Raw genomic sequence first — 25,612 nt, 5'->3', positions numbered from 1 at the left:
CTGAGGAAGGGGTTGTCAGGGCTGGGCTCAGTGCCTGGCACCCTCCCATCCCTCCCCTCATCCCCCCGAGGAACTTGGGCCCGTGCTGTGCCCCCAGCTCAGCTCATCCCACCCGGGCCGTCTCCCACAGCTGCTCAGCAGGGCAGCTGCTGCCTGCTCAGCAAACCCCGTTTGCTCAGTGCAGGGCGGCCGCAGGCACCACGCGCAGGTTGTTTTGCAGTAGTGACGCGGGGCCGTGCTGGCTTCAGCCTCTCTGGTTCCTGATTGTGAGGAAAAGTAAGGAGCAGCTCATACGGACACTGCTGTGTGCCAGCGCTGGGGAAAAGGGGGTAGTTTCCGAGGCCGGGACCGGGAGCCCGAGCGGGATCCGTGGTACAGCCTCTCCTCCGCAGGCACAGGACGGGGCTTAAAATAACCGGGCTGGCTGCCGCCCAGTTCCGCAGCGCGGGCGGGGAGCCGCTCCCCCCACCCCAGCGCCTCGCTCCGTCCCCGCGGTTGGGGCCGGGCACGGCGGGGGGCGGCTATCGCCGGGCGGGGGGCTTCGTGGGGCTCAGAGGAGGCGGGAGGCATCGAGGCCGCGGCCCCCGCTTGGCTCCGGCTCCTGGCTCGAGCATCTGTTTTCGTCCCGGCCCGTGCGCGCTCCGCTGCCTTAATGGGAAGAGAGGAGCTGCACGGGGCTGAGCGATGTGCTGGGCGGGGGCCAGCGCGGTGCCGAAGCGCACAGCCCGACAGGTGCCGGCTCGACCCGGAGCTGCTGGGGGGCCCGGCGGAGGCCCCCCTCCTCCTCCCCCGGGTCCATGTGTCACAGTCGGCCCGTAGCGAGTGGCCCGCGATGGCCCGGGTCCGGTAGGGCTGTGGCACCTGCTGACGGCGGGCACCCGCGGCACGCCGCGCACAGCACACAGCCGAGTGGGCGCCGGCCCCCCGCCCGCTCTCCCCTCTCCCCCGCCCCGGCGCTGGGCCCCGCTGACGAATGCCGCTCGTCGTTCCTATGGCAGACGCCGCTTCCCCCCAGCTAATCCGCGCCCGCACGCAGCCACCCTCCACCTGCTGAGCCGCCGGGATCCGCGCCGAGCTGGCCGCTGCCAGAGCCCGGGGAGCGGCGGGGGGGCGCAGCAGAAGGGATCATCGCCGAGCCCGGAGGTAACGGCGGGGCGGAGGGGGGACAGGAGGAGGGCGGGCGGGGGCCCTGCAGCGTTCCCCCGGGGAGCGGAGAGGGAGCCGGCTCTGAGAGCTCCGCGGGGGAGCCGCACTGTGGCTGCGGGGCGGCCTCGCCGCAAGGTCACGCTGCCCCCTGCCCGCAGCGAGCCCCGCCGCGCTCCTCTGCCCCGGGCCCGAGCCGGGCTGTGCGGTTCCGCGGCCCCGCGCCGACAAGGACGCCGCAGCCGACCCGAGGGCCGTTCCGCACCGCGCGTCCTTGGCGCAGGGCAGCGCTACGACCTGGCGACCGCAGCGGTCGCTGCTGGCTGCGCGGGGTCCGCCGGCAGCAGCGGGGCGCAGCACAACGGCCCTGGAACGACCGTGTAAGCACGCGTGCTCCCAGGGCGGGGGTGCCGTGGCACTGAGGCGTCGGGGTGCTGCGGGATGAAGGGCTGCCCGACGGGCGCTTGGGCCCCAGCGTGCTTCTAGCTGTGCTGGGGCAGTTCCCGTGTGTCTGTGCGCTCCTGGAGATCACCGTGGAGTGCTCCCTGTGCCGCTCGGACCTCGCTTGCCCCTTGTTCGCGCAACCACACACTGTCCCCTGACCCTTTTATTTGAAAACTGACCGCTGAGCGCCCGCCCTCAGCTCTGGCACCGCTCCCACCGCTCCGTCCTCCCCGAATGCTGTCCCCGTGCCCGTGCCGAGTGCGACGTCCGGGGCAGCAGGCCGTCAGTTCGCAGTGTCCCGACCCCGTGCAGGGCGGAGCGCGAGGGCTCAGCGGGAAGCTGCCGTTCGGGGAACTCGCCGGCCGCTCGGGGAGCTGTGACTTTCTGCAGGGATCCCGTCACCCCCGGCACCGCATCCCAGCGGCGGCTAGCTCCCCGGCTCCGCAAACCCGGTCGCCGCATCAGCGAAAGGGAGGCGAGGTTCTGGAGATGCCGGATCCCGCAGGGACTGGAAAAGGCGAGGAGCAGGCGGTGCCCTCAGCTCCTCCTCGGAAGGAGGATCTCATGGGAAGCCGACGGTGCTGCTGCGGGGGCCGCTCTTGCCTTCTGTTCTGTCAGAAAGATCGCTTGGGTTTGGGACTTTAGTAGGAAGGGCAGGCTGTTTCCCTGGAGACCGCCTGCAAGTCCCGAGCACCCGAGGACGGATGCGCCGAGTCAGCCCCCGCCGCACCGCTCCCGGCTCCCAGCCCCGAAGCGCCGCGGACGGGCGCACCGCCGACTGCGGCCACCAGAGGGCGGCACCGGGCCGCGCTCCTCCATGCGTTTGGGGACCCCGTGCACCGGGGCCGACAGCGCCCGGTGTCCTCGTCCCCGCCGTGCGTGGGATGAAGGGCGAAACGCGGGTTGGGTGCGGGGCTCCCGGCTTAAGCACGGGCGGGGGATGCCGTGGGGCACAGTGAGCCTGGTATTCAGCATCCTATGCCCAGGGAGAAGCAGGTGCCGCTCGTTTGAGGCATCCCTCTGTGGCACACTGTGCCCTGCTCCATTCACCTCCTCATCTGCACGCCAAATCCTGGTGGCACTCCTGTGCATTTCCATCTCCCAGCGCATCCCTTGCCCAGGGTCACACTCTGCAGTGGGGTCACGGAGGCCAGGGGATAGCTGGTGGGGAGCGTAGACTTTCCCCCCTTCCTTGGCACTCAGTTTGCTCAGTTCCTGCCCATGGTTTTGCTCTGGTTTTGATGTCCTATTGTTACACTCTGCCGGTTGGCCCCGGGGCCTTCTTATGGCCTGGGAACGCAGGCGAGCTCTTCTGGCAGTGGGGGGAATAATGGTGGCCTGTGTGCTAGAGCTGTGGGAAAGGGCCCTTCTGGACAACTCCCCAGGAGATGTTTGGGAGCATTCAGCCACCGTTGATTTGCCCAGAGGGAAAAGCATGACAGGGCAGGCTTCCTTCTCCAAACAGGATCCAGTCAGCCGTGCCAGGCGTTTACACAGCTGAATTCCTCCTCGGCAGCCAGCGGCCATCAGGCTGGGTTCAGTCTGGGGCAGGCACTACTAGGAGAGCTCCCGGGAGCTGCCTCTCTGCAGGTGGTTGCATGCCACAGTCCGTGTGGTGCCATCCCTATGTTCCCTGTGGTGCCATCCCTGTGATCCCCTTGGCGCTGTCCCTAAGAACCCCATGGTGGGTGAGCAGCATCTGGCTGTGGTGACACTCCTGGAAAGCCACGCATGGCTCTGCCAGTGTCCCCATGCCTTGGAAAGGCATGGCTCCTGATTGTCACTCGGTGCAGACGGGCTTTGGGCAGGAAGGTGACCGCGTGGCAGCAGCTCACCCTTCTCCCTGGCAGGTCATCCCTTTCCCAGCTCCCCAGTGCATTTTCCAAGCATGGCTGGGCGCCAACCAGCTCCTTCCCCAGCAGCTCTGCTCCTTCACAGGATGCTGACACTGCCACCAAGGGCTGGATGTGACCCTGGGCACTGCAGCAATGCGCCACCCACTGTGGGTTTGTATGGCCACGCTGCTGCCGAGGACACTTGAGGCAAGAAGCATGGTGGCTGCACAGGGCAGGGCACTCTGCTGGCCCCAGGACTGTCGTTTCCCAGTGCCTTGGAGCATCTCACAGAGTTTAACTTTTGTAACCAGGAGCTCACACTGTATGTTGTCCCATATTTCCCAAGGCTTCAGCAGTTCCTAGCAGGTAGAAGATACTTGCAGTGGAATAGGGAACAGTGCTGTACCTGTGGTGTGGTAACTGCTGAGCTGTCATTCAGTAACCAGCTGCCCTGTGGCTCTGTTTAATAGCTGCCATTAGGCAGTAAATGCTTGTCAGAGGGAGCAAAGGGGCAGCAGAGCTGTAGAGGGGAGCAGGGGTGCGGAAGGGGAATGGTCATGGAGGTACTACTGCAGAAAGGGCTGCATCCAGGAGGCAGCAGCAAGGAAGACCTTTGGCAGCGGCTTTGGTAGAGGGTTTGGGCGCTCAGCCTGCACTGAAGGGGCGCACCAGCCCCTTGTTCTCGCAGTGCTGCCCTGCCTTGGGGGCACCCTGGGCCTCCCCTCAGGCTGACAGATGAGGCTGGAGCCCCACAAGCACCCGGGCCCCTTGCTGAGCCAGTGGACAATGGGATTTGTTTGTGCTTGCTGAAGTGGAAAGGCCCCCACGGCCCCATTTCAGAAGCACTGCCCGCACATCTCACAGATCCAGCAGCAGGAAGATGCAGTGGGACAGCACAGCCCCCTGCTAGTGGTAATGGCATAACTAGGATCTGCAGTGTAGGACGGGACCTTGGTACACAGGTGAGCATCACTCCCTGAAATGCGGGGCATGTGTCCCCAGGCAGTGACAGGAGAGCCCTGTCCCTAAGGGACTGGTGAGGGAAGCCTGCACTGAGTTCAGCAGTGAGCTGGGGACCTCCAGAGCAAGCAGGGCTGCTGCGGTCAGTTGCATTATAACTGATTTCCAGTAGCCTGTAGGGTTTTCCTCCATGTGACTGATTAACACACTCCTTCTCTGTACACGGCTCTGCTCTACTGCCCTGTCACACGTGTGCAGAACCGGATACGGCCACTAATCTGCTTCCACCCTGCTCCTGCTCTGCCTGCTAATCCTGATGCCTCCCCGCTCTGTGGGTACAGCCTCACGGGTGGCTGCGAGCTCATGGAGTGCTGCCAGAGGGTTTGGCCCAGGATAGGAGCTGGCTCCTCCCATCCCCGCTGAGCAGCGGGCAGAGCAAACCAGCCATGTGTGCCCGGGGGGCCCGGAGGTGCCCCTGACATGCCTGCTGCATTTGATTGCCCTGCCTCCTGCTAGCAGGCTGCAGGCAATACAGGTGTCTGGGGCTGCTCTCACTTCTGCAAAAGGCCTATTGTAAGAGCAGTGCCCCAACAGCTCCGTGCCCACAGCTGCTCTGCCAGGCATCATCTGGGCACCCCAGAGCCAAAGCAGCCCATCCAGTTCCCATTGGGTGGTTGTGGCACGGCCCATGTTGGGCACTTGATTTTGGGTGGAAACGTGGATGTGGGATGGGGACAGGATGGCATGCAGCTCCCCACTCCCTGCCTACCCACAGTCTGTGTCCTCGCGCTACCTCAGTTTCTTGTCTGTGGCAAATGAAGGGGAAAGGAGATGGCATCCTGCAGGAGGAGGGGGTGGATTAAGGAACGTATGGCTGCAGAGCGCCTGCAGAGCTCTGGGAGAACACTCGGCGTGGGCGCCAAGTGGCAAGGCTCCTTGGGACGTGGAGTGCATACAAATAGTACGCATCTCCTCATGTTCTAAAACTCACATTTTGCCCAAGAGACACAAAGGATACTTCTCCAGCTCATGTGATGCATTACCACAGCCTGGAACAAACCTCACGTTTTGCTCTCGCCTTCAAAAGCAGCTGTTTGTTTGCCTCCCTGCTCGGATTTGGTTGCTTCAGTGGAAGCAGGGTGTTGCTACAAGGAAAAAAAAAGGCAGCTTTGTGCAATGCTTGGCAGCAGGCACGTCTCAAAGGGGAGCACTTCTCCTATTTATTCTTCTGTTGAAAACCAGTTGTGGGCACAGCGTGCAAACTGGGCTCCAGGTGATGGCGTTGGTCTGCCTGTGGTACACAGCTGAGGTTTGGGAAGGAACACCCCCAGACGAGCAGCACCAGTGTAATCCCACATTCTGTAAGGAAGAGGCTCTGCTGCCTGCCTTCCCTTGGCTCCAACAGCACAGCAATCTGCCAGCAGCAGCACTTTGGCAGCACACTGCTCCATAGAGAGGACAATGCTGTGAGCCTGGTCTTGCTCGGCACTGCTTTGTGCTCCATGTGCTGCAGTGCTGCGGTGCAGTTGTGGTGCTGGTACTGGCTGCTGGGTGAGGCACCAGCTGTGCCTGGCCTGGGCAGGAGCGCTTTCTTCAGCTGTTGGCTTCTCCTGGGAGCTGTTACTGTGTCAGCTTGGCAACGCCAGAGTTGCTCGGGAGCAGCGCTGTGCTCAGGCACCGCACCCAGCCAGGATGGAGCAAGGCATCACGGTCCCACAGCTGCGTGTGCGTTGGCCCACGTGGGTTTGCTCAGCACAGACTTTCATTTCATGGAAGGAGGCATCTCCCTGAGTCTGCCCCAAGGCCACATGCTGGGACACCTCCACACATCGCCGCTGCAGCTGGGTGTGCTCTCCTGGAGGCTGCAGCACCCATCTGAGGTGAGAAGTCAGGGTGGCAGCGCTGTGTCCTGGGACATCCCTGAGCCCAAGGCTGGCTGTTAGCGGGTGCTCTCCCATAGCCCTGAGCCACAGCCCTGGGAATGTGGTGAGGGGCAGAGCAGGGAATTAGGCAACATGTGATCTATCACGTTGGTGATGGTAAGAGCTGTGCACACTGCTGCTGGCAGCCTGGGGTGAGGCAGCTGCACCCATTGCTCTTCCTGCAGAGATGTAGTAGAAAATCAGGCTAAGAGGAGATGTGATGGTGCTTCTCCTCCTGACAGCATCTGAGAACTTTATCACCACCAGATCCTAGAAGCCCTCGTCTACAGGGCATTGATTGCCATAGCTTTTAGCTCAGATGGGAGTCTATAATTAACACTAACACCTTACTGATGCTCAAATGCTCGCTTGTGCTGCAAGCATGACCCTTCAGCTGGAGGCACGGGGCCCAGCTCAGCACGGTACGAAGGCCCCCCCAGATCCCATAGAGCCCACATGGCCCCATAGCCAGCAGTGCAGCAGATCTCAGAGCTGGAGGGGTGATGTTGGGCATCCCAAAGCATTGCCACTGCAGCTTCTGCTTTGCTTTTTTTCCCCTCTATGCATTTTGGGGTGATGCTCACTCCTTTTTTTTTTTTTTTTTCCTTGACTGCTGGGGAGAGCGGGGAGAGGAGATCGGGGCTGTGCCTGCAGCTCGACCTGAGCAACACCTTCCCAAGCAGGGCTGCTGGGGAAGGCAGGCCGGGAAAGGCAGCCGCAGGCTGGGATGTCTCATTGCCAGCAAGTCGCCGCAGGAGCTTAATTGCAGATGGGAGGTTTTAAATTTAATTTGGTGTGATACGGATCTCCCGGTGTGCAGCAGCTCCTGCCCTGTTATCCAGCAGCGCTCTGGGCCGCCTGCTCGGTGTGTCGTTCAGAAACACAGAGCTGTAACAGATGGCCGATGTGTGCCACCGGGCAGTGGGAGAGGTGTTGCAGGAGAGTGGGAGAGTGGGGCAGGAGAGAGGGCACCTCCCGAGGGAGACATCGGTGTCACCACTGCCTTCTTCTTTGAGGACTTTTGCTCACACGGAGGTGTTTTGCAAGTCTGGTTTGAAATGAAAGTGCGATGTTTAGCTGTGGTTCTGAGGGGAGATGCATCGTGCCGAGAGCTTATGGGGAATCTGCAGGAACACTCGGCAGCGTCTAATCTCCAATTTTAATTTCTAACCCGAGCTGACGGCTGCCCGCAGGGAATGTTCTGTTTGTTAATGCAGAAAACATTGGGAGCGAGCTCCCAAGCTGCAGTCCCTGCCTGCGGCTCCGTGGTGGGGCGGGAGATGGGAGCACTGGGAGCAGCAGTGCCCTGAAACACTGCACCTGAGACGTGTAACCTCGAAACGTATGCGTACAAAGTACCCTAATCGGTGAGAATGTACCTTTGCACTTAAGCAGAACTATAGGCTTTGAACGACGGCGGAGATGATCTCCACGTCGATTGATTACTGTGGGCTGCGTGAGCCCGCCCGTCCCGGAGCCCATGCCGGACACGCGGGCGCCGCGCTGCTTCGGGCACGGGGCAGCCGCTCGGTGCCAGCGCTCCGTCCGGCGGCGCAAAACCCGACGGGCTCCGCCGCGCACCGCAGCAGCCCCGTGCCAGGGGGTGTCCCGCGGGCCTCCGGGGGCGGTGCGAAGGGGGAGGGCCGGCCCACGGGGAGGGCCGGGCGGAGCGGAGAAGCGGCGCGGCGCGGCCCGGCCGTGCGGCGGCACAGAGCGCGGAGCTGCAGGTGGGTGCCGGGGGCGGGCGGCTGGGGCTGCTCTTGTCGCGCGTCCGTGCTCGGGGAAGCTCGGGGACCGCCTGGCTGTGACGGCGGCGCCCGGCCCGGCCCCCGCCCGGCGCGGAAGGCGGCAAAACGGAGAGGAAGAGACTGCTCCGAGCGGGCGGACTGCTGAGACGGCTGGGGCGGCGGGGACTCGGCTCTGAGGGGTCGGGGGGTGGGGACGGGGCGAGCGCCCGCGAGGGATGCTCGGCGCTTTGGCCGTCGCGTGGGACGCGGGGTTTTTTCCCTCGCGCGGGAGCGCCGAGTTCCCTTCCGTAGTTCTCGGCGGAGCAAAGCGCGGAGCGCGCCAGCGGGTGTTGTCGGGCCGCCCCGCGTCCTGCCAGCATGCCGGGCCCCGGGCGCGGCTGGGTGCGTCGCGGAGCTCCGCTGGGGTCGTGCCCGTCCTCCCGTGCGTCTCTTGGGGGCCTCCCCGGTCTGCGGGAAGGCGCGTCCGGAGCCACGTGCCGCCCGGCCCCACGTGCTGCCTCGCCCCCCCCCCCCCCCTCCCGCTCTCTCTCAACCCCCCCTGGCTTGAGAGCTCTTCATGTGGAGCCCCGAGCGGAATTGCCCAGGTGATGCGCGAGGAGGTGCTCGTGGTCGGCCGCGGCGTGCAGCGAGAGGAGCCAACGAGTGTTCTTGAGCGAATCGGCTGTGCTAACGGGGTCTGGTCCGGGAGCGCAGAGAGCCCCGTTTGCTCTCTGCCGTGCTGTCCTCCCCACCTCCGCAGTTACTCCCCAGTCTTGGAGACGGGCGGCCGAGCTGCGGTGCTGTGGGAAGAGGCGGGGGCCGAGCCCAAGGGCTGTGGGATCTCACACAAGCGAGCCTGTATCCTTCAGCCCTGAGCATTCCCAGGGCTGAAGGGCAGGAGGGGTTCGTGCAGCTGTTGGCCACAGCTGGATGCGCTTCCTTGCTGCTGTGAAGCAGGAAGCAGCTGGGATGCCCTACAGTTGCCTGTGGCGAGCGGATACAATTGAGGGGACTTCAGTGAATGCCGCCACGGGAAATCCCACTCCCCTGCATCAGAGCATCCCAGCCTGGCGGCAGTGTTTCCGCTCCCAGCTCCTGTGGGCTGCCGACCTGCCTCGTGCTTCTTTGGATCTGCACCAGTCTGTAGAGCTAACCCCGGGGTGTGATGGCACAGTGTGCTTTTTTCTCTAGTTGTGCAGCTGTCTGAAAGCTGTTTGGTACAGCAGCAATGCACACGTCACACCTGCATCCTCCTGAGCGCTGCTGCCGCCTTTTGCTTCCAGGTTGGCTTGCTCTCAGCTCACTGAGAAAATGTTGGAGAGCTGTGCCAGGCACCCAGAGTGAGGAGGAAGGGAGATGAGGATGAAGCTTACTGCATCCTGGCCCAGCAAATGGACCTGGCTCTTGGGGTAGAAGGACACTTCCATCCTTCAGTTGTTACTCCCTGCACTGCATGATTAAACGCTGACATCGTTTCTCCATCGTGGCATTCCTGCTCTCATTATCTCAGGGTGAGATGTTGTTAATGAGCCTCCTCCTCTTTGAAGCTAAGCCACACGCTTTGTTTCTGCCCTTCTGTGACCTTCCTGTGGGCCAGGAGGAAACCAGGGTGCAGAGCACAAGGCACCTGCTTGCCCATGGTTGCAGCCCTCACTGACCTGTTCTGTTTGGTTCCTGGGCTGGGACAGGGCTCACAGTGGCCATGCAGTGATAGGGCACCGGGAGCAGCCACCTCCCCTGGCCAGGTGGCACAGCCCTGAGCAGGGCCTCTGGGAGGCTGGCAAGCACCCTCTGGTGTTTTTCTGGGATGAACACTCACCTCAGTTGTTTCTCATCCAGCGTAACAGCCAAGGCCTTGGGAACTGTTAGGGTAACTGCAAAACCCACTCTTACTGCCAGCTGAGCACTGTTTGCTTGCTTTTGTTGCTAATTTAATCTGACCCCAGAGTGCAAACTCCACCGACATCTTCCTGAGCACCCCCAGCAATGAGCTCTTCCCACTGATATCTGTATCAGCCTGTTGCTGTTCCTGCTGCTGCTGCTGCTGTGCAGGGTAGGGAGCGGCCACTGGCTCAGTGTTGAGCAGGCAATCTCACTGCCCGCTGGGTCACAGCAAAGCAGCCAGCAGGAAGCCAGGCTGATTGCTACAGTTTTGCCTTCTTCCCATCAGTGCCGCTGGGATTTGTTATAGTTCATTTCCTTTAGGACTTGCCTGATGGGAAAGCACCTTACTGTGAAGTTTCCGGTGCTGGCATCGACAGCTGGAAATGCAGTCAGCAAGCAGCCTGTGGAACCTCGAGGAGAGGCACGTGGCAAGGAGCAGGACAGTGGGGGCAGATGGGCTGAGGGAGAGGTGGTATGCACTGCTCAGTTTGGCAAGGCTGCAGTACCCCGCAGACTTCTGCTGCTGCATGAATGCAGTGAGGACTTTGGAGTGTGCAGCTTGATCTGAGGGTTTTTTGGGGGAAACCCTGGGGAGCGTTCCAGGGGAAAGGGTGGGTGACCACGGCTGGGAGTTCAGGGTTGTGGGAGCAGAGCGCTGTGCTGTGCTGAGGGCTGTGCAGTCTCAGACAGTTGGGCCCTGCAGGTGTTGTGCAGTGCTTGTAGATGTTGCGTTGGTTGGTTCCTTGCACCATCCTGCCGAGAAGGGCTGCATTACCCACAGCTGTGGGAGGCTGTGTTCCAGCTGCAGCTCAACAGAGCTATTAGGAAGCAATCCACTCTCCCCTGCAGCTCCTCCTTCCCATCTTCATACACCCTCACCAGACTTCCCAGCAGTGGGTCTCACAGCTGTCCGCAGTCCCCCCCTGCTCCTCACATTAACACTGAGGAGGCTCAGAGGCGGGCAGGGCACTGTGAGCCAACACCAGACATAACATTCTGTCTGCAATAATGTATTTCTAAGCGCTGTTCCCACATGAGCAATATCAGGGCTGGCCACAGGCTGGGCATGGTGCCCCCGAGGATGTTCGTGGTGCAGCTGGGCTGCGGTGTGCTGGGCAGCAGCTGCCTGCAGGGATGTGGCAGCAACCAGAGTGGCTGTGCCCTGCCCGTCCCTGTCTTGTGGCTGTGTTTATTCTTGCTGCTTGTGGAAGAGAGCCCGAGGTGCTGCTTTTCTGGGATTTGGGCAGAGGTAAGAGGGAGCTGCCCGCCACCCTGCCCTGCCCCACTGGCATAAAGGCTTTCCTGTCCCACAGCTGAGTGGGAGGTTTATTCTCTGACTTATTTCCTCCAGAGGATGTGTCTGCCTTGAGCCAGTGATGCTCTGGCTGCATATTGCCCTCACTCTTGTGGAGATGGCTGTGCCACTGTCGTGTCCCTGTCCATCAAAAATGGCAGCAAGCAGCTGAGGATGGCTCAGGGTGTGCAGAGTGCTGTGGCTCTATGAGGAGTGAGCCGATCCCTGGTAGCTAGCAGCAGCGTTGCGTGGGCCGCAGCGGCTGCCCAAACCTGCTTTCCTGCCTGGCATCCCATTTCCAGCAGGGCTGCAGGCATTGGGTGCCAAACGCAGCGGTCAGCCAGGGCACCCAAAATAGCACATGTATTTCTGTCCTGAGGCCTCTTCCCTGCCTGTCTCACTGCCCTGAAGGCTGCCCAAGGCCAGGAGGCCTCCTGAGTCCTGCTCATGGTCTTGCTCGTGGATGTAGCCCTACAGCCCCAAGGAGGAGGAGCTGTGCGGAGAAGCTCACCTCACCCTCCTCGTTCCCTCTGGGCTCCCAGCCTGTCTGGGTTTCGTGCCTGGCCTTCACTCTTATCTCCAGACCCGTCTGGCCGTGGGTGTTGGCCTCACCCCTGTTGCCACATGCTTCCTCCTTGGGGCTCTCCCCTCTGCTCTGGGGGTGCCTGTGGAGCAGGTCCAAGTGTGGCCCACGGGGAGGCAGCCGTGCAGTGGTGCAGCCGGGGCAGCTCTGCACTGCTTGGTGGCTGTCCTGGTGGCTGTTGTCTGTGTCATTGCTGCAAGGAGGACCCACTCCCACCTGGGGGCTGCACCTTATACCCCCAGCTGATTTTTACATTAGTGGGCGTCCTGCCCTTCACCCCAGGGGTCCCAGTGGGTTTTCTTGATTGGGGAACGGAAACCCAGCTTCCTCCCATTGTGCCTCTTCCTGCCGTAGCCCTGGATGACCCCTTTGCCCCAGTATCCCCCCAGAGCCCATGGGGTTGTTGGCTGCAGAAGAGACAGGAGATGATGTGGGGCAATGTGCCCACTGCACCACCTCTTCTCCTTAGTGCTGTGGTTGTGTGGTGAGAGCTCTGTGGGGCCCTTGCCTCCATTTCCCCTTCCCTCCCCACCCATGCAACCCCTCTGGGCACTGAGGACTGCCTGGGAACCCCAGAGATGGCTCTCCATAGCCTCTGCTCTTTCTTTGTTGGTTTCCGCAGATGCATTGAATGGAGCCCTGAGCAAATTCCTTTCTCCACCCTGGGGAGAAAAGGGCTTTATTCATCTCATTTTCCAACCCAACCCTGGAAAACCATGACCTCTTCCCAAGCCTTCCACAAGGCACACTGGAGCCGTGTTGTGGAGTGAGTGGCCTTCTCCTCTGGGAGCTGCTGGTGCCAGCATACATCTCACTGGTGTGCCTCAGGGACGGCACTGTGGGTCTGTGCATTCAGAAGCCAGTGCTGCAGTCAGCTGTCAGCTTTTTGCCTCTGCGTTCTCTCTGTGTCCCCCCACGAGCAGGGTAGCTGAAAGCCCTTGGGGCCTTGGCCCCATCCTGGTGTGAGGGGGTGCTGCCTGGAAGCAGTCTGGAAGGGACCTACCAGTTCCTGGCTGCAGATGTTCTCCTGAGAGTGGCTTATCTCTGCCTCTCTGACATTGGCTCTATCTGGGAGCTCCCTCTCTCTGCGCAGAAATGACGTGGTGCCTTCCAACTCCTTCCCCCCCCCCAGGCCCTGTATCTCCCCTCCCATCTTCAAAGTGCTGTCCTTGGAGCCAACGCCTGCTCAGAGCTTTGCGGGGCTTTACCAGAGCCCTGGAGCTAGCAGGATCCACCCTGCCTTTCTGGTAAGTGTCTCACTGGCATTAAAGCTCCCACCCTGGGCTATGGGGGGATGGTTGCTGACCCTGCTTTGGGGAGCTGGTCTTGCTGGGATGCCAGGCGGCAGTGCCCATCTCTGCTGTGGGGCTGCTTGAGTGCCAGGAGCGATTCACTGGCTGATGAACAGGCGTTGGGGTGTGCTGAAGGGTCAGGTGTGTGCAAACTGTCAGGGCTGCTCTGCTGGGGCTTCCCTCCTGCTGTTTGCCCTGTGTTGCTCCCTGTGTTCAGCCAGCTCTGTGGCAGGGCTGGTAACGCACTTGGCAGCCAGAGTGGGGAGGTGGGGACTCTGATCGTGGGGATCCGCTGCCAGGAGGAGGAATTTATGGGCAACAGTGACCATGCATGCAGTCACCGAGGTGCTGCTGATGGCAGGTGAGCGACCTGACGCCAGGCATGTCACAGAGGTGTAATTGCCATGCTGAGGACAGAGTGTGCTTTGCCTGTGAAATTAAACACATAAATGGAGGGTGTGAAAAGAGCCCTCCTTTCCGGCTTGGTTTATGCACATGTCTGGGTGGCTGTACCTGCCAGAGGCCCCTGGGAACTGCTTGGGGCTCCTTGAGCCGCCCTGATAAGGGACTGCAGCCAGCTGCTGCACGTGGTTCAAAACATACAGCAGGACTGGATGCCCCCCGCCTCCATGCAGCACCTGGCAGCCAAGATAACGGCCCGGCAGCGAGGACATCCAACCTATCTCCTGCTCAGTGGGGAGGCAGTGGGGATCCCGGGCTGCAGGCTCAGGGAGAGCAGCCTTCTCTTCTCCAAGCAGGCGGAGGGGGTAGAATGAAGCGAGCTCCTGGCTGACATGGTGTCTGGAGCTGGGATGCTTCCCTGGGAGATGCTGAGGGGTAACAACTGTGCACCATGCACAGCCCTCAGTGGGGCTACAGAAGTACTTTCTGCCTTGTGATGTAAAGGGGAATGGGAGGGGGAAAATGTGACGCTGGTTTCTAAGAAGGGCTGGTAAGAACTTCGGGGAAAAACGGGCTGGTAATGCTGTTTGTGCTGCCCGCCCACAGCAGCCCAGCAAGCCCCTGGGCACAGAGCTTTGCAAAACGCGTTCAGGTCTTTCAGCCCAGGTTTTAGGGAGGGAAGGTCTTTACATGGCTCAAACATTGGTGAAAAACAGGAAGCAGGGCGTAGGAGTAAGTGGTCAGTTTCTGCAGTGGAAGGAGATCACTGCGTTCAGTCCCATGCTTTTTCAGCAGTCATGAGTGACCTGGAAAAGGGAATGAGCAATGAGCTGACAGTTTGCCTGATGCTATCGAGTTACTCAGGTTCATGGGGACAAGTGCCAGGTACAGACAGCACAGAGCATCGTTACAACAGCAGGCAGCAGGAGGATGAAATTCAGTTTAGATTAATATCGAATGATATGCAAGGGGAAATAATCATCTCAAATCTGCAGACAAGATTACAGCCTGAGCTTGCAGCAAGACCTGGGGTTATTTCGGATAGCTCTGTGGGCAGCCAGAGTCATAAAAACACATCGACTCCCTGAAGAAGAGCCTCTGTCACTCCTCATGAGTGACAAAGAAGAAACAAAGCAAGAGAGCCTTGTGCCATCGCCCCAGTCCACCGCGCCTATTGTGGCCCCACCATCTCCAAAAGGGTCTGGGAGAGTGGGAAAAGACTTGGAGAAAAGCAGCAAGGAGGATCAAAGGCACAGAGCTGTTTCCCTATGACTAAGTGAGCTAGAATTTCTCTGTTTGGAAAACATGATGGAGGGTGGCTGGGATCCGCGCCTGGGGAGTCAGGGCTGGCATGGAAAAGGGGTCCGATGCGTGTCTAGTAAGAATCAAAGGCAGGAGCTAGCAGAGCTGCTTGTAGCAATGCTGTGCCATGGGGGAGGCTTTTGCCACAGGGTGCTGCAGGGCTCCCAGATTGCAAAGGAAGTAGAAAGCTCACGAAGTGAAACCTTCTGTGGGTTATAAAACATAGAACAAGCTGAGGAGCGGAACTGCTTGGAGATGGGAGAGCAGTCAGGTTGTTGTTATCCATGCCTCTGCCACTCTCATACTTAATCAGCGCTGACTTTAGCCTTCTGTTGGGCTCTGGTTTGCCACAAGGCATGGCCCCCACTTTGAGTTGGTCCTGATGTCTCAGTGAGACATGCAGCCATGCAGATCTGCTTCTTGGGAAAGGCAGCAGGCTTGCTCACAGCCGGGGGTGGAAGTACATGGGATGGTGACTACAAATGAAGAGACTAGATTGGCATGGCCAGAGCAAGGTAGGGGAGCTTGGGTGTTACTGTAAATTGGTCGATGAGGAAACTCACTAAGACTCAAGTTAGAGTGTTAGAAAGCAGGCATTCATTATTCTCAGCTCTGGATGTACGAGGGGATCTGGCTGGAGGTGGAATCTTGAAGCTGAGTTCCAGCCACAGGGGTTTCATGTGACTTGCACATGTGTGTCAGGCCTGCTCCCTGCCTGCAGGTAAACTCCGCTGGCCCCAGAATGGGCTATAAGCCTGGAGGGGCTTCTGGCCCTGCCCCACCTTGGTGGCTCCCGTAGGAACTGGTGACCATATTCCTGCAAAGCGAGTAGCAGCAGGAGGGTGCTGAGGTGCTTGCAGCTTGCCTGCATGTAGCCCCTTCGCTAAGGATGGCAGAGGTGGCAGAAAGGGCTTGGCTTTAATGAGCTGGAGGAGACCCATTGTATCCCTACCACCGCCATGGAACTGCTCCACCACAGGAAGCCGGACATGTTCTCTGCATTCCGTCAGCCAGGCAGCAGAGCAGAAGGGCAATGCGTGAGAAAGGAAATATCCAGAGCTGGGTGACAAACCACTGCCTGCAGGCGTGGCTGTCCTGCAGTGCCAGTTTTTCTGCAGAGGTTGGGCGTTTTGCACCATGGCTGTTCCTGCTGTGGGTTCTCAGGCATTGGCCCAACAGTAAGTGTCACCTAGCGTATGCCTAAGCCTTTGTGCTGAGTAAACCTGGCAATTACAATTGAGCTCTCCATTGTTTGAATGTGGTCAAAGAGGACAGCTGTGGTTTGCTTAGCAGTTCGTACTCTTTTCTTGCTCCTTCCACTCACACATCACTTCCACGCTTCCAATGAACTGCTCCGTGCCTGGGAGTAAACGGATGTCCACACGCAGAGGCCTTGAACTGCTCCTCCTTTCCCATGCGCTCGGGGCAGGGCAGATGGCTGAGGTCCTTGGAGGTGCTGGGACTGAGGATGCACTGAGCACCATCCCTGGTCTGTTATCATAGGGTTGCTCTGGATTTGTGATTGTAGAGCTGCTCTCACCTGGTTGGAGCACTGTTGCCACCTGTTGCTTGTGTTGGTTTGTTTGATCTTTTCTGTTTACTATAGTGTTGTTTGTAAGAGCTGGCAGCTGGACGTGTTTCCAGCCGTAATGAGCACTGACCCGCTGCCCCTTGGCAGGGATTGTCTCTTAGTGGAAAAAAATTAGAAGGCACTTAGCAAAGTGAGACAGAAAACAAACAAAGCTGGTAGGAGGCTGCGGCAGGGCATTGCCGCCAAGGAGGCCGGGCTGCTGATGAAGGATGGAAGCAGGAGGCGGTGGGGAAGACAGCAGCAGGGAAGCGCTCCTCAAACCCCAGTCCTGTCCTGCTAGCTCCTGCCTGCTGCTCCAGCACTGTCACACCCTGCATGCTGCTGGCTGCCCGCCACCTGTGGTACATGACACCTCTCCCTCCGCCTCCTCTGCAGATACTGCCAGGGGCACGTGGCTCTGGCCCCCATGACCTGAGCACTCCTGAGAAGGGGAAGGGGGGGGACACTGCTTTCAAATTCACTGGGCATAGGGTGGGATCAGTGATCAGGGCTTGCCCTGGCACAGGCCTTCAGGCATATGTCTGTGGCAGAGCTCCCTTCTCTGCTCCTCGGGACAGCACTGTGACCCCAGGGAAGATGGGGGGCTGGTCTGGGAGTAAAGCTGGGGCCTTGTGTGGGTGAGGGGCAGCCTGCTGAGGGCTGCAGGGTGCCCTGGAGCTTTCCACCTGTTTCTCAGGGACAACAAGTGGCCCCGGTGGTATTTCTTCCTATGGGGATGACAGTCACGCTCGCAGGCCCCCTGCTAATCCAGTGCCAGAGAGCAGGCTGCCTCCTGCCTGCAGGGATGCTGGCAGGCTGCCAGGAGGGGATTTTCAGGAGGGGATTTTACTGCATTTTTTCTGGAAGCATTGGTAGCTCGCAAGGGCAAACGGGAGCTGTCTTACTCTACAATGGGAAGGCAGGAAGCCGTGCTGCATCAGACTGCTGGGACTGTGGGTACGCTCTGCTGCCATGCCATGCACAACCTGCAGGACTGCCCTACTGCTTGCCACCTTCCTCAGCAAGGCAGTTGATATGAAGGATGTGAGCCATGCCTGGAAACACTCACGCTCCTCCGTTGCCTTTAATGTGGGCTGAGCGTTGCTCGAACTACAGATCCCAGCATGCTGCTTTCTGCCGGCCCCTGTGGCCGTCCTACCTGGCAGGCAGGCTGCTGCTGGCAGGCAGGGATGCTGCAGCCCACAGCCGCACAGGAGAGGAGGGAGGCCGAGCAGGCGGCTGAGGGAGGGCACAGCCGGCAGGGTGCAGGGGTTGAGCACGTGGAGCCCTGCTGCAATTGCCTGGAGAAGTGGATGAATGCCCCATGCTGTGCTGTCCTGAGGAGAAAACAACAAGGCAGGCCTGTGGCTTCTGCGGGGGGGCTGATTCTGCTATGCCTGAGGGGTAGGGAGGGGGCCAAGGGATGGGGTCTGGATCAGGCTGTGTCTGTAGGGTGGACACTTATGGGGAAAGCAGTGCTGAGTGGCAGCAGGGGCCAGGCTCGGAGCAGAGGGTGCTGAGACGGAGCGAGCAGTGCCCGGGGTGCCCTTGGCTTTCCTAGGGAGGGCTGCTAGAGCCTCACAGAAGGAGTAGATGGAAAAGAAGGGTTTGACCTGAGAAACCACTGGATAAAACGTGTCCTTTGTTCCTCCATATCCCCAAGGACGTGGGGAGGGCAGGGGGGAAGGACACAGCCCATTGCGTATATGCTTCGCTCACAGCCTGAGGATTGAGGGCATTGTCACAGGCTTACAAATCCTTTAAGAGCCTGCAGTGGAGTGGCATGTGGCTGGAGTGGAGCAGCATGGGCATGTCATGGGGGCAGGTTTCCTTTTGGAAGGACAGGCTCAGCGTCCCCTGAGTAGCGGCGTAAAGCTCTGTGTCACAACCCCTCAGCTAAGGGCTCTGAGCCATCGGTCTCCCAAGCTGCTGAGCAATGCTATTGCTGTTTCCTGACACTTTTTTTTTTTTTTTTGTAGTCTCATGTAGTCTCAACCATGCCATCAGGTTAAAACCAATGCTGCCCCTGCTGGCCTCATTCCCTCATAAGCCCTCTGTTTGCTTTCCAGAGAGCCACCACGAGACTTGCAGGGACCCGTGCTGACTCTCACCACGCAAGATGACAACAAGAGATGGACCACAGGACAGGTAATGCCAGGCTGTGGGGTGGGCGTGGGGCACATTCAAGATACTGGGAGATCTGGGATAACGTGAGGTTCAGTACCTGGGGGCTTGGGGCACCAAGTCTCACTGCTAGCCCTATGGATGTGTGCTCTCTGACCAGCAGGGAGCAGCTATTCCGTCTCTGCCTGTGGAATCCATTCTCTAAGATGCTCTATCAATTTTTCCAAAGCAAATGGGCTGTAAACAGTCCCCAGCACTGGGACATGGCCCTGCTGTCCCTGGCTGGTGGGGCTCCCTCCCAGCTCTGGCAAGGGTTGGTGTGTGGCTGGGTGCCACATGTGGGAAGTGTCCTCTGCCTTCACAGCTTTCTGGAAACCCTCCCTTGGCCACGTCCATTCAAAGGGCCCAGGCCAGAGACAGGATAACAAATGTTTTGTGCTGTCCTTTATCAAGAATCTCCTTTCCTTATTAAGAGCACTGGACCCACAGATGATGCCAAATTATGAATTTCATCCTCCCTTTTTTGCCTGGTGCCTTTCACAGTGGGCTTGGAGACAGCCAGAAGTGATGCCTGTCCCCTGCCCTGCCTGTCATCCTGCTCCACACTTCTCTGTCCCCTTTGCAGGTACAAGGCTGTCTGGTTGATCTTCTTCATCCTCGGCCTGGGAACACTGCTGCCATGGAATTTCTTCATGACTGCCAGGCAGGTGAGGGCTTGCCCTGACACTGATCACCCTGTGCCACCTCTGAGCACCAGGCAGGAGGCAGAAGTGTGGGTGATTTGCGTGGGATGCATGGCACTGAGGTGGCAGGAGGGGTCCTGGGCTGGGTGTGGGGCTGGAAAGGGCTTAAGGGTGATCTGTCTTGGAGGAGGCCTCACAGCACCTCAGCTCCACCTGGTTCCTTTCCTTGCAGTATTTCATCGACCGCCTGGCAGACCCACAGAACACAAGCTGCCTCTCAAACCAGACCAGCGTGGGCACTGCCTCAGAACTCTCCTACCTACAATCCATGTTTGACAACTTCATGACTCTCTGCTCTATGGTGCCCCTCCTCATCTTCACCTGCCTCAACTCCTTCATCCATCAGCGGTAAGCCCTGCCCTATCCTTGCCCTTGCCAGCTCCCACATCCTGACTCAACGCTGTGCCAAGCCATTCAGTCCAAAGGCAAAACTTGGTTCTCCTGTGCTGTGGTTTGGCTGCAACTGCTGCAAGAGAACTTTGCAGACCTCTAGGTGCTGGGCTTTCCTCACCCACACCACCCTCTCTTGCAGGATTCCCCAGCAGATCCGCATCTTGGGCAGCCTGGTGGCCATTGGGCTGGTGTTCTTAATCACTGCAATTATGGTGAAGGTCACCATGGAGCCTCTTCCCTTTTTTGTCTTCACCATGGTCAGCATTGTCTTCATCAACTGTGAGTAAGGCGCTGGGGAAGAGCCCAAAGGAAAGAGGAGACTGGGGACCCTCCCTGGTCCTACAGGGCTGTGACACTGGCTCCCCACAGAGGTGCAGCCCATCCTCACCTTTGGTTTCTCATCTCTGCTTATCCTTCCCTTTGCAGCCTTTGGCGCCATGCTGCAGGGCAGCCTCTTTGGTCTAGCTGGGCTCTTGCCTGCCAGCTACACAGCTCCCATCATGAGTGGGCAGGGCTTGGCAGGCATCTTCGCTGCTGTGGCAATGATAATCAGTATCAGCAGTAAGTAATACCCATCCTGAAGGTGACTGTGCATTACTGTCAACAGGGGACAGCGGGGTCATGCTGGACCCTCTTGGTGTGGGAGGTGGCAGCAGGGCCTCGCCCCTCTTGCCCCTCTTCATCCTCCTCCTTTTCTTCTTTGTCTCCTCTCTTCTTGTGCTCCCAGTTGGTGCTCAGCAACCAGAGAGCTACATTGGTTACTTCACCACAGCTTGTGTGGCGATTCTGCTGGCCGTTGTCTCCTACGTCCTTCTACCTCGCATGGTAAGGCTTTATTTTTAGTGGGTAAGAGCATGAGGAAATCTTGTGCACATCCCAGCACAAGAACCTTGGCCCAATATCGCCACAGTTTCTGTCAGCCTCTACCTCCTGTGTCAGGGCAGGACACTCAGTGTCCCAAAGGAGCTCTCTGTGATACTTCTCACCTCAGATATCTGTGGTATCCTTAGGATAATGTGGAAGTGGGCCCCTGAATGAGCAGGAGAAGCATATATATCAGACACAAGTGGAACAGTCCATCTTGCACTGTTTCCCATTATCAACACAGTCTCAGGTGCCGGTTCCTTGGCAGCCTTCTTTCTTCACACTTGACTGAGTGTGGCTGTCTCTCTGCAGGATTTCTTCCGGTACTACTCCATGAAGGACAAGACAGAGTACCGTGTGTACAATGCAGAGCTGGAGACCAAGAGAGATCTGATTAAGAAAGGTGAGGGGCTGAGAGGAGAAGAAGAAAGGAAGAAGAGCTGAGAGGAAGACTGAGACAGGACTAAATTAGATCCCTGCTTTGTGGAGTCTGTTATGCCCTGTGTTTGTTTTTCCCTGCAGATGAGCCCAATGGGATGGAGCAGAATAACTCAAAGATTATCCCTGTCCACAATCCAGATGAGAAGCCCTCGGTCATCTCCATTTTTAAGAAGGTCTGTGAGTTGGCAGCAACCCCCGTGCTTCTCCTTGTGTCAGGATATGAACACAGGTGCAGGAAGGCATGGGGAGAGGAGACCACCCCTGCACTGGTCTCTTGCCCTGTGTTTGGTACCAGCCTCTTTCTTTTATCTTCCTAGCTCTGGGTCATGGCAATGTCTGTCTGTTTAGTCTTCACCGTCACCATTGGGGTCTTTCCTTCCATCACAGCTAAGGTGTCCACTACTCTTGGAAAGGGAAACAAATGGGGTAAGTGAAGCCAGGTGTGGAGTGGGCTAGGAGGAAACTGGGAAACAAGCTAAATGGGAGGAAAGAAGGTGGGGCTTGAAGTAGTAGGGGTGCCTGAGGGAAAGGGAAGACCATTGTGCATGAAGGTTTGGATGCAGACACCAGTCTGGCTTGGAAGACCATTCCAGCTCTTAGTGGGAAACTAGGAGGCGCCTAGACCTGAAGGAGAGTCTCTGTGCAATCAGCTGGAGGGCCCAAGGCATCCTGGGCTTGTCACTGACCTTCTTCCCCTCCTGCAGATCTCTACTTCATCTCAGTCTCCTGCTTCCTGATATTTAATGTCTTTGACTGGACGGGACGGAGTCTGACTGCCCTCTTCACATGGGTAAGCTGGGGGCAGGAAGCACTCTCATCCCCATACCCTTTGGCCATGGTTCTCACTGGGGCTGCCATCCATGGCTTGGAGGAGGAAGTAGGCACAGAGCTGACTCCTGCTCTGGCTTTAAGCCCTAAGCAGAGATTTAGAGGGTTAAAGAAAGGGTTAGAGCTGAAAGCCACAGTATCGTCCTGTTCTCCTCCCAGTCTTCTTTCAGCGTGGCTTGGATGAAGCTGTCTCCTCTATTTCAGCCTTTGTAAACAAACCTTCACTCCAGCTATGCAAACAGCCAGGCAGGATGGCGGCAGTGGAAGAGGGTGAAAGACAGGGCAGCTTGAAATAAAACCTCTGGCCTCCGCACAGTACACAGCTGCTTTAAAGAGCGTTATCCTGGCAGCAGAGCAGAACTACACCATGCAGATAATGGAATTGTCCCCTCCCATGCCCAGGTCCCTTGCTCTCATCTTGCTGTGCCTTGGGCTGAGCGGTGGGAGTCATGATGGCAATGAGGAAGGGGTCTGTCTGTGTCTCTTCCTGCCCCTTTGCCCACCCCCCAAGTGCTGTTTCCCCTGTATTGTTCAGGTTGTTTGTTTAGAGAAGCTCCTCACAGCAGCACGCAATGCAGGGTCTGTCCGGCCCTGGCTGTGCTGGGCTGCCTTGCTGCCTAGAGCTGCTTCTCCCCTGGCTATGGCTGCTGGCTGCCCCCAACCTTGGCTGCAAGCTGCCTTGACTGGTGTCCAGGCCATAGCCCTAGTGGTGTGATGACCCAGCAGGGGACATTTCCAAAACAGCACTGGGTGGAAAGTCTGACTGTGGTGTGGTTTGTGCCTCATTTCCCTGGTTGGGGCCCTGCTCTGCAAGAAAAACATCTTGCTGCTCTTGCTGGTTTTCCCACAGACACAACAGTCGGCATCATCTTTGCCACAGCTGTGCCAGCCAAGGAGGGCTGCCACCTCCAGGGCAGCTGGGGGCTTACTCTGACTTCAGACCACAAGGTCTTGTCATCGTTTCCTCGCTGAGGGGACTCGGGAGAGAGCCAGGCACATCTTGTACCAGGGACTGCCTTCATCATAGCTGCACAACAGCATGGGGACAGTGCCTCTTGGTTTGTCCCAACTTGGCACATCCAGAAACTCTGTTGGGATTTGGGGAGGCCATAACTCAATCCATGCCTTTCCCAGCACTGTCCAAAACAGTCCAAGCATAATCCCTTTCCCAGATTGCTGGATCTCGCCCCACTTGGCTGGGGGATGGCGTGGGAGGTTGGAGAGCTGTTTAAAGCCCAGTTTGCAGGCCATGGGGTGCCAGAGGCGATTTACCTCAGTTGGCCTTGGCCTGTGCAATGGTTTGCAGCAGGAAGAGGTTGCGTGTGTGTGCATAAGGCTGTCCTCACTCCCTGTTGTTTGCAGAAGGGGCTTAGCAGTTGATCCCAGACTCAGCTCTGTATTTTGGCTCTAGCACTGCTACTCTCCAAGTCAGCTAAGGACGAGATTTTCAGGGCAGTGGCCAGCTGTGGTGGGACTGGTGGCCTGTCCATCTCCTCTGCACGCTGACTTCCTCACCACGAGTACTGCACCCAGTCCCAGCAGAGCAGCAGCTGAGCAGGGTGGTGCTTTCCAGTCTGATGCAGCCCAAGAGAGTAGGGAAGAAACAAGCAGTATCAAACTTCTCCATCTTTTCACCCTGGGGAGGGAGTGTTTCCCAGTCACAGCTATGCTAACAAATCTGAACAGTCCCTGTTGATTTTCCTCTCTTTCTGGAGGACAAGAACACACTAACTGGGCATTCTCCTCTGGGGAATGGCCAGGTAGTCGGTGAATATCTGGCTTGAGGAGAGAGTGACAGACTAATGAGTACAACCAGGGCTAGGAACACAGAGAGCAGAGCACTCTCAGCCTCAAATAGCTATTACTGATGTAGGGAGAAACCTCGGAGCTGCATGCAGGAGGCTGCAGGAGCAGGACAGTGAGTGCCAGAGGATGGCAGGCAGAAGCTGTGGGTCTGGGAGCCTTGCACAGAGGGGCTCAGGAGCTGCCGTGATCTGCCCCTTGTATCACTTGGTGATGTTGGAATTTGTTGCAGCAGAAAAAGTCTTGCAGAAGCCTTGCATCCTGCCTGCCCTGTGGCTGCAGCACAGTAGAGACAGCCTCCTTGTATCCCTCGCTGGCATGCCAGGGGATGGGGAATGCCCACTTCTCAGCTACACCCTGTGTCTCTCTCCTAGCCCGGGAAGGACAGCTGCCTCTTGCCAGTGATGGTGGTCTTACGTGTCATCTTCATCCCCCTTTTCATGCTGTGCAATGTGCAACCCCGAGACCACCTGCCCGTCATATTCTCTCACGATGCCTGGTACATCATCTTCATGATCTTCTTCTCCATCTCCAACGGCTACCTGGCCAGCCTTTGCATGTGCTTCGGGCCCAAGTGAGTAAGCTCTGGTGATGGGGGAAAATTTGGTTTCACCTGTGGGTGGCAGCCCAAGGCCAGTCCTGGCATCTGTTCGGGCATCTGATTGGGCTGCAGCACAGGGGTCAGGGAGGGGTGACCTTCATGCTGGAGCTTGAGACAGCCTGCCTGAAGCATTTTGTCTTTTTTTATGAGCCTGTGATGTGGAGATGGGCTCTTGGAGTGAGATGGGGTTTCTTCTTGCCATTCTGCAGCAGCAGAACACTGCTTCTGCCTCTGCTGAGGCCTCCTCCCATCTCTCAGTTGAACTCCAATGAGGGTGTGGGGCATGCGTCACTGAGGATGAGTCTGACACCTGTTTCTCTCCTAGGAAAGTACTTGCCCATGAAGCAGAGACAGCTGGAGCAGTCATGGCCTTTTTCCTGACGCTGGGCTTGGCCCTAGGAGCTGCCATCTCCTTCCTGTTCCAAATTCTCATCTAGCAGAGGCACCCAGAGGGTGCAGGGACACCGAGATGGCTCCGCATCCTCCTCTGAGGCCCTGGACATCTCTGTGCTGTGGGGTGATAACACCTCACTCCTGCCCCTGCCAAATCGCACTGCCACAGCAGGGACGGTTCCACTCTTCCAGGGTTGGTGTGGCTCCTGCCATGCCCGGCTGTGTGATGCCTTCAGGCCTACGTGCCTTTGCCTTTCCTGTGCTGTGTGTAAAACTCTAAGGACCTCACCGAGGTCCTCCCATGATGCATAAGTTCCCCAGCTTCAAGGCCAAAAGCCATTGCAAACCTTCTCCTCTCCACCAGGCAGAGCTGAAGGCTGGTATCCAGTGTTACTCCTCCTCTCCTCCCCCTCTCCTCTCCACCTTCTCTCCTACTGGAGACACTTGCAGGTAGGGAAAAGCCCCAGCCGGCCTTGACAGCCCCACGCTGCCACGTGGGTTTGAAGGCCGTGAGATCTCCGCGTCCCATCCACGCCAAGAGCCAGCACCGTGGCTCAGCAGATGACGAGCCCCGCACCCTTTGCTTCTCCCTGCCCCCCCCCGTGTTCCAGCCCCCCCGCCCCCCCCCACAACCGGTTGCTCATTCTGCCTTTGTTTGCTCTCCTCCCCTCCGCCGGAGGGCCGCAGGAGGAAGGCGGCAGTTCCCGGCCGCGGCAGTCCCGGCCCGCCCCCGGCGCTCTGTAAATGTATCTGTAAATGTACAGTTGCCTTTTTCTATAAAAAGACCGAAACGTGTGTCCGTGTCTGTCACTGTGGGGAAAGGGCACCCTCGGAGTCACCGCAGTGCCGCCTAGTGCCGCGGAGGAGAACTGCACGGCCTCACGGCGGCCCGCTTGCAGACACCGTCCGGCGCCCACAGACCCGCAGAAGCCCGACCGCCGCCGGGGGTCGCGTGGAACTCTCTGGAATAGCGACGGCGCTGCCACCCCGCCGACGCCGTGCTCCTCCGCGGGCCGCCGCCGTTAAAGGGGAGCGGAGGTGGGCCCACCGCGCGGCCTGCGGCC

At 58.7% G+C, this 25,612-nt stretch overlaps 1 protein-coding gene across 7 annotated transcripts; it reads left to right on the top strand.

Annotated features, from left to right (window-relative positions):
* Positions 1-785: 785 nt before the first annotated feature.
* Positions 786-25,343, top strand: SLC29A1 (solute carrier family 29 member 1 (Augustine blood group)). Of its 7 annotated transcripts, none has more exons than XM_090135227.1 (14): positions 786-1,143; positions 9,315-9,542; positions 18,428-18,506; positions 19,108-19,189; positions 19,398-19,573; positions 19,758-19,897; positions 20,045-20,179; positions 20,346-20,443; positions 20,795-20,885; positions 21,005-21,096; positions 21,241-21,349; positions 21,628-21,713; positions 23,929-24,128; positions 24,481-25,343. In XM_090135227.1, exons 3-14 carry the CDS (start codon positions 18,478-18,480, stop codon positions 24,590-24,592), a joined length of 1,350 nt encoding a protein of 449 aa, XP_089991353.1. In that variant the 5' UTR covers positions 786-1,143; positions 9,315-9,542; positions 18,428-18,477; the 3' UTR covers positions 24,593-25,343. The 7 variants fall into 7 exon arrangements, with proteins under 7 accessions (XP_089991353.1, XP_089991352.1, XP_089991356.1 ...); XM_031593913.2 differs by lacking the exon at positions 786-1,143 and adding an exon at positions 7,956-8,031; XM_090135226.1 differs by lacking the exon at positions 9,315-9,542.
* The last annotated feature ends 269 nt before the right edge of the window (positions 25,344-25,612 follow it).

This window comes from Phasianus colchicus, chromosome 2 (genome assembly GCF_987193195.1).
Source record: "Phasianus colchicus chromosome 2, bPhaCol1.hap1.1, whole genome shotgun sequence".
NCBI classification, from domain to species: domain Eukaryota; kingdom Metazoa; phylum Chordata; class Aves; order Galliformes; family Phasianidae; genus Phasianus; species Phasianus colchicus.
This window is presented reverse-complemented; position numbering and strand designations above follow the sequence as displayed.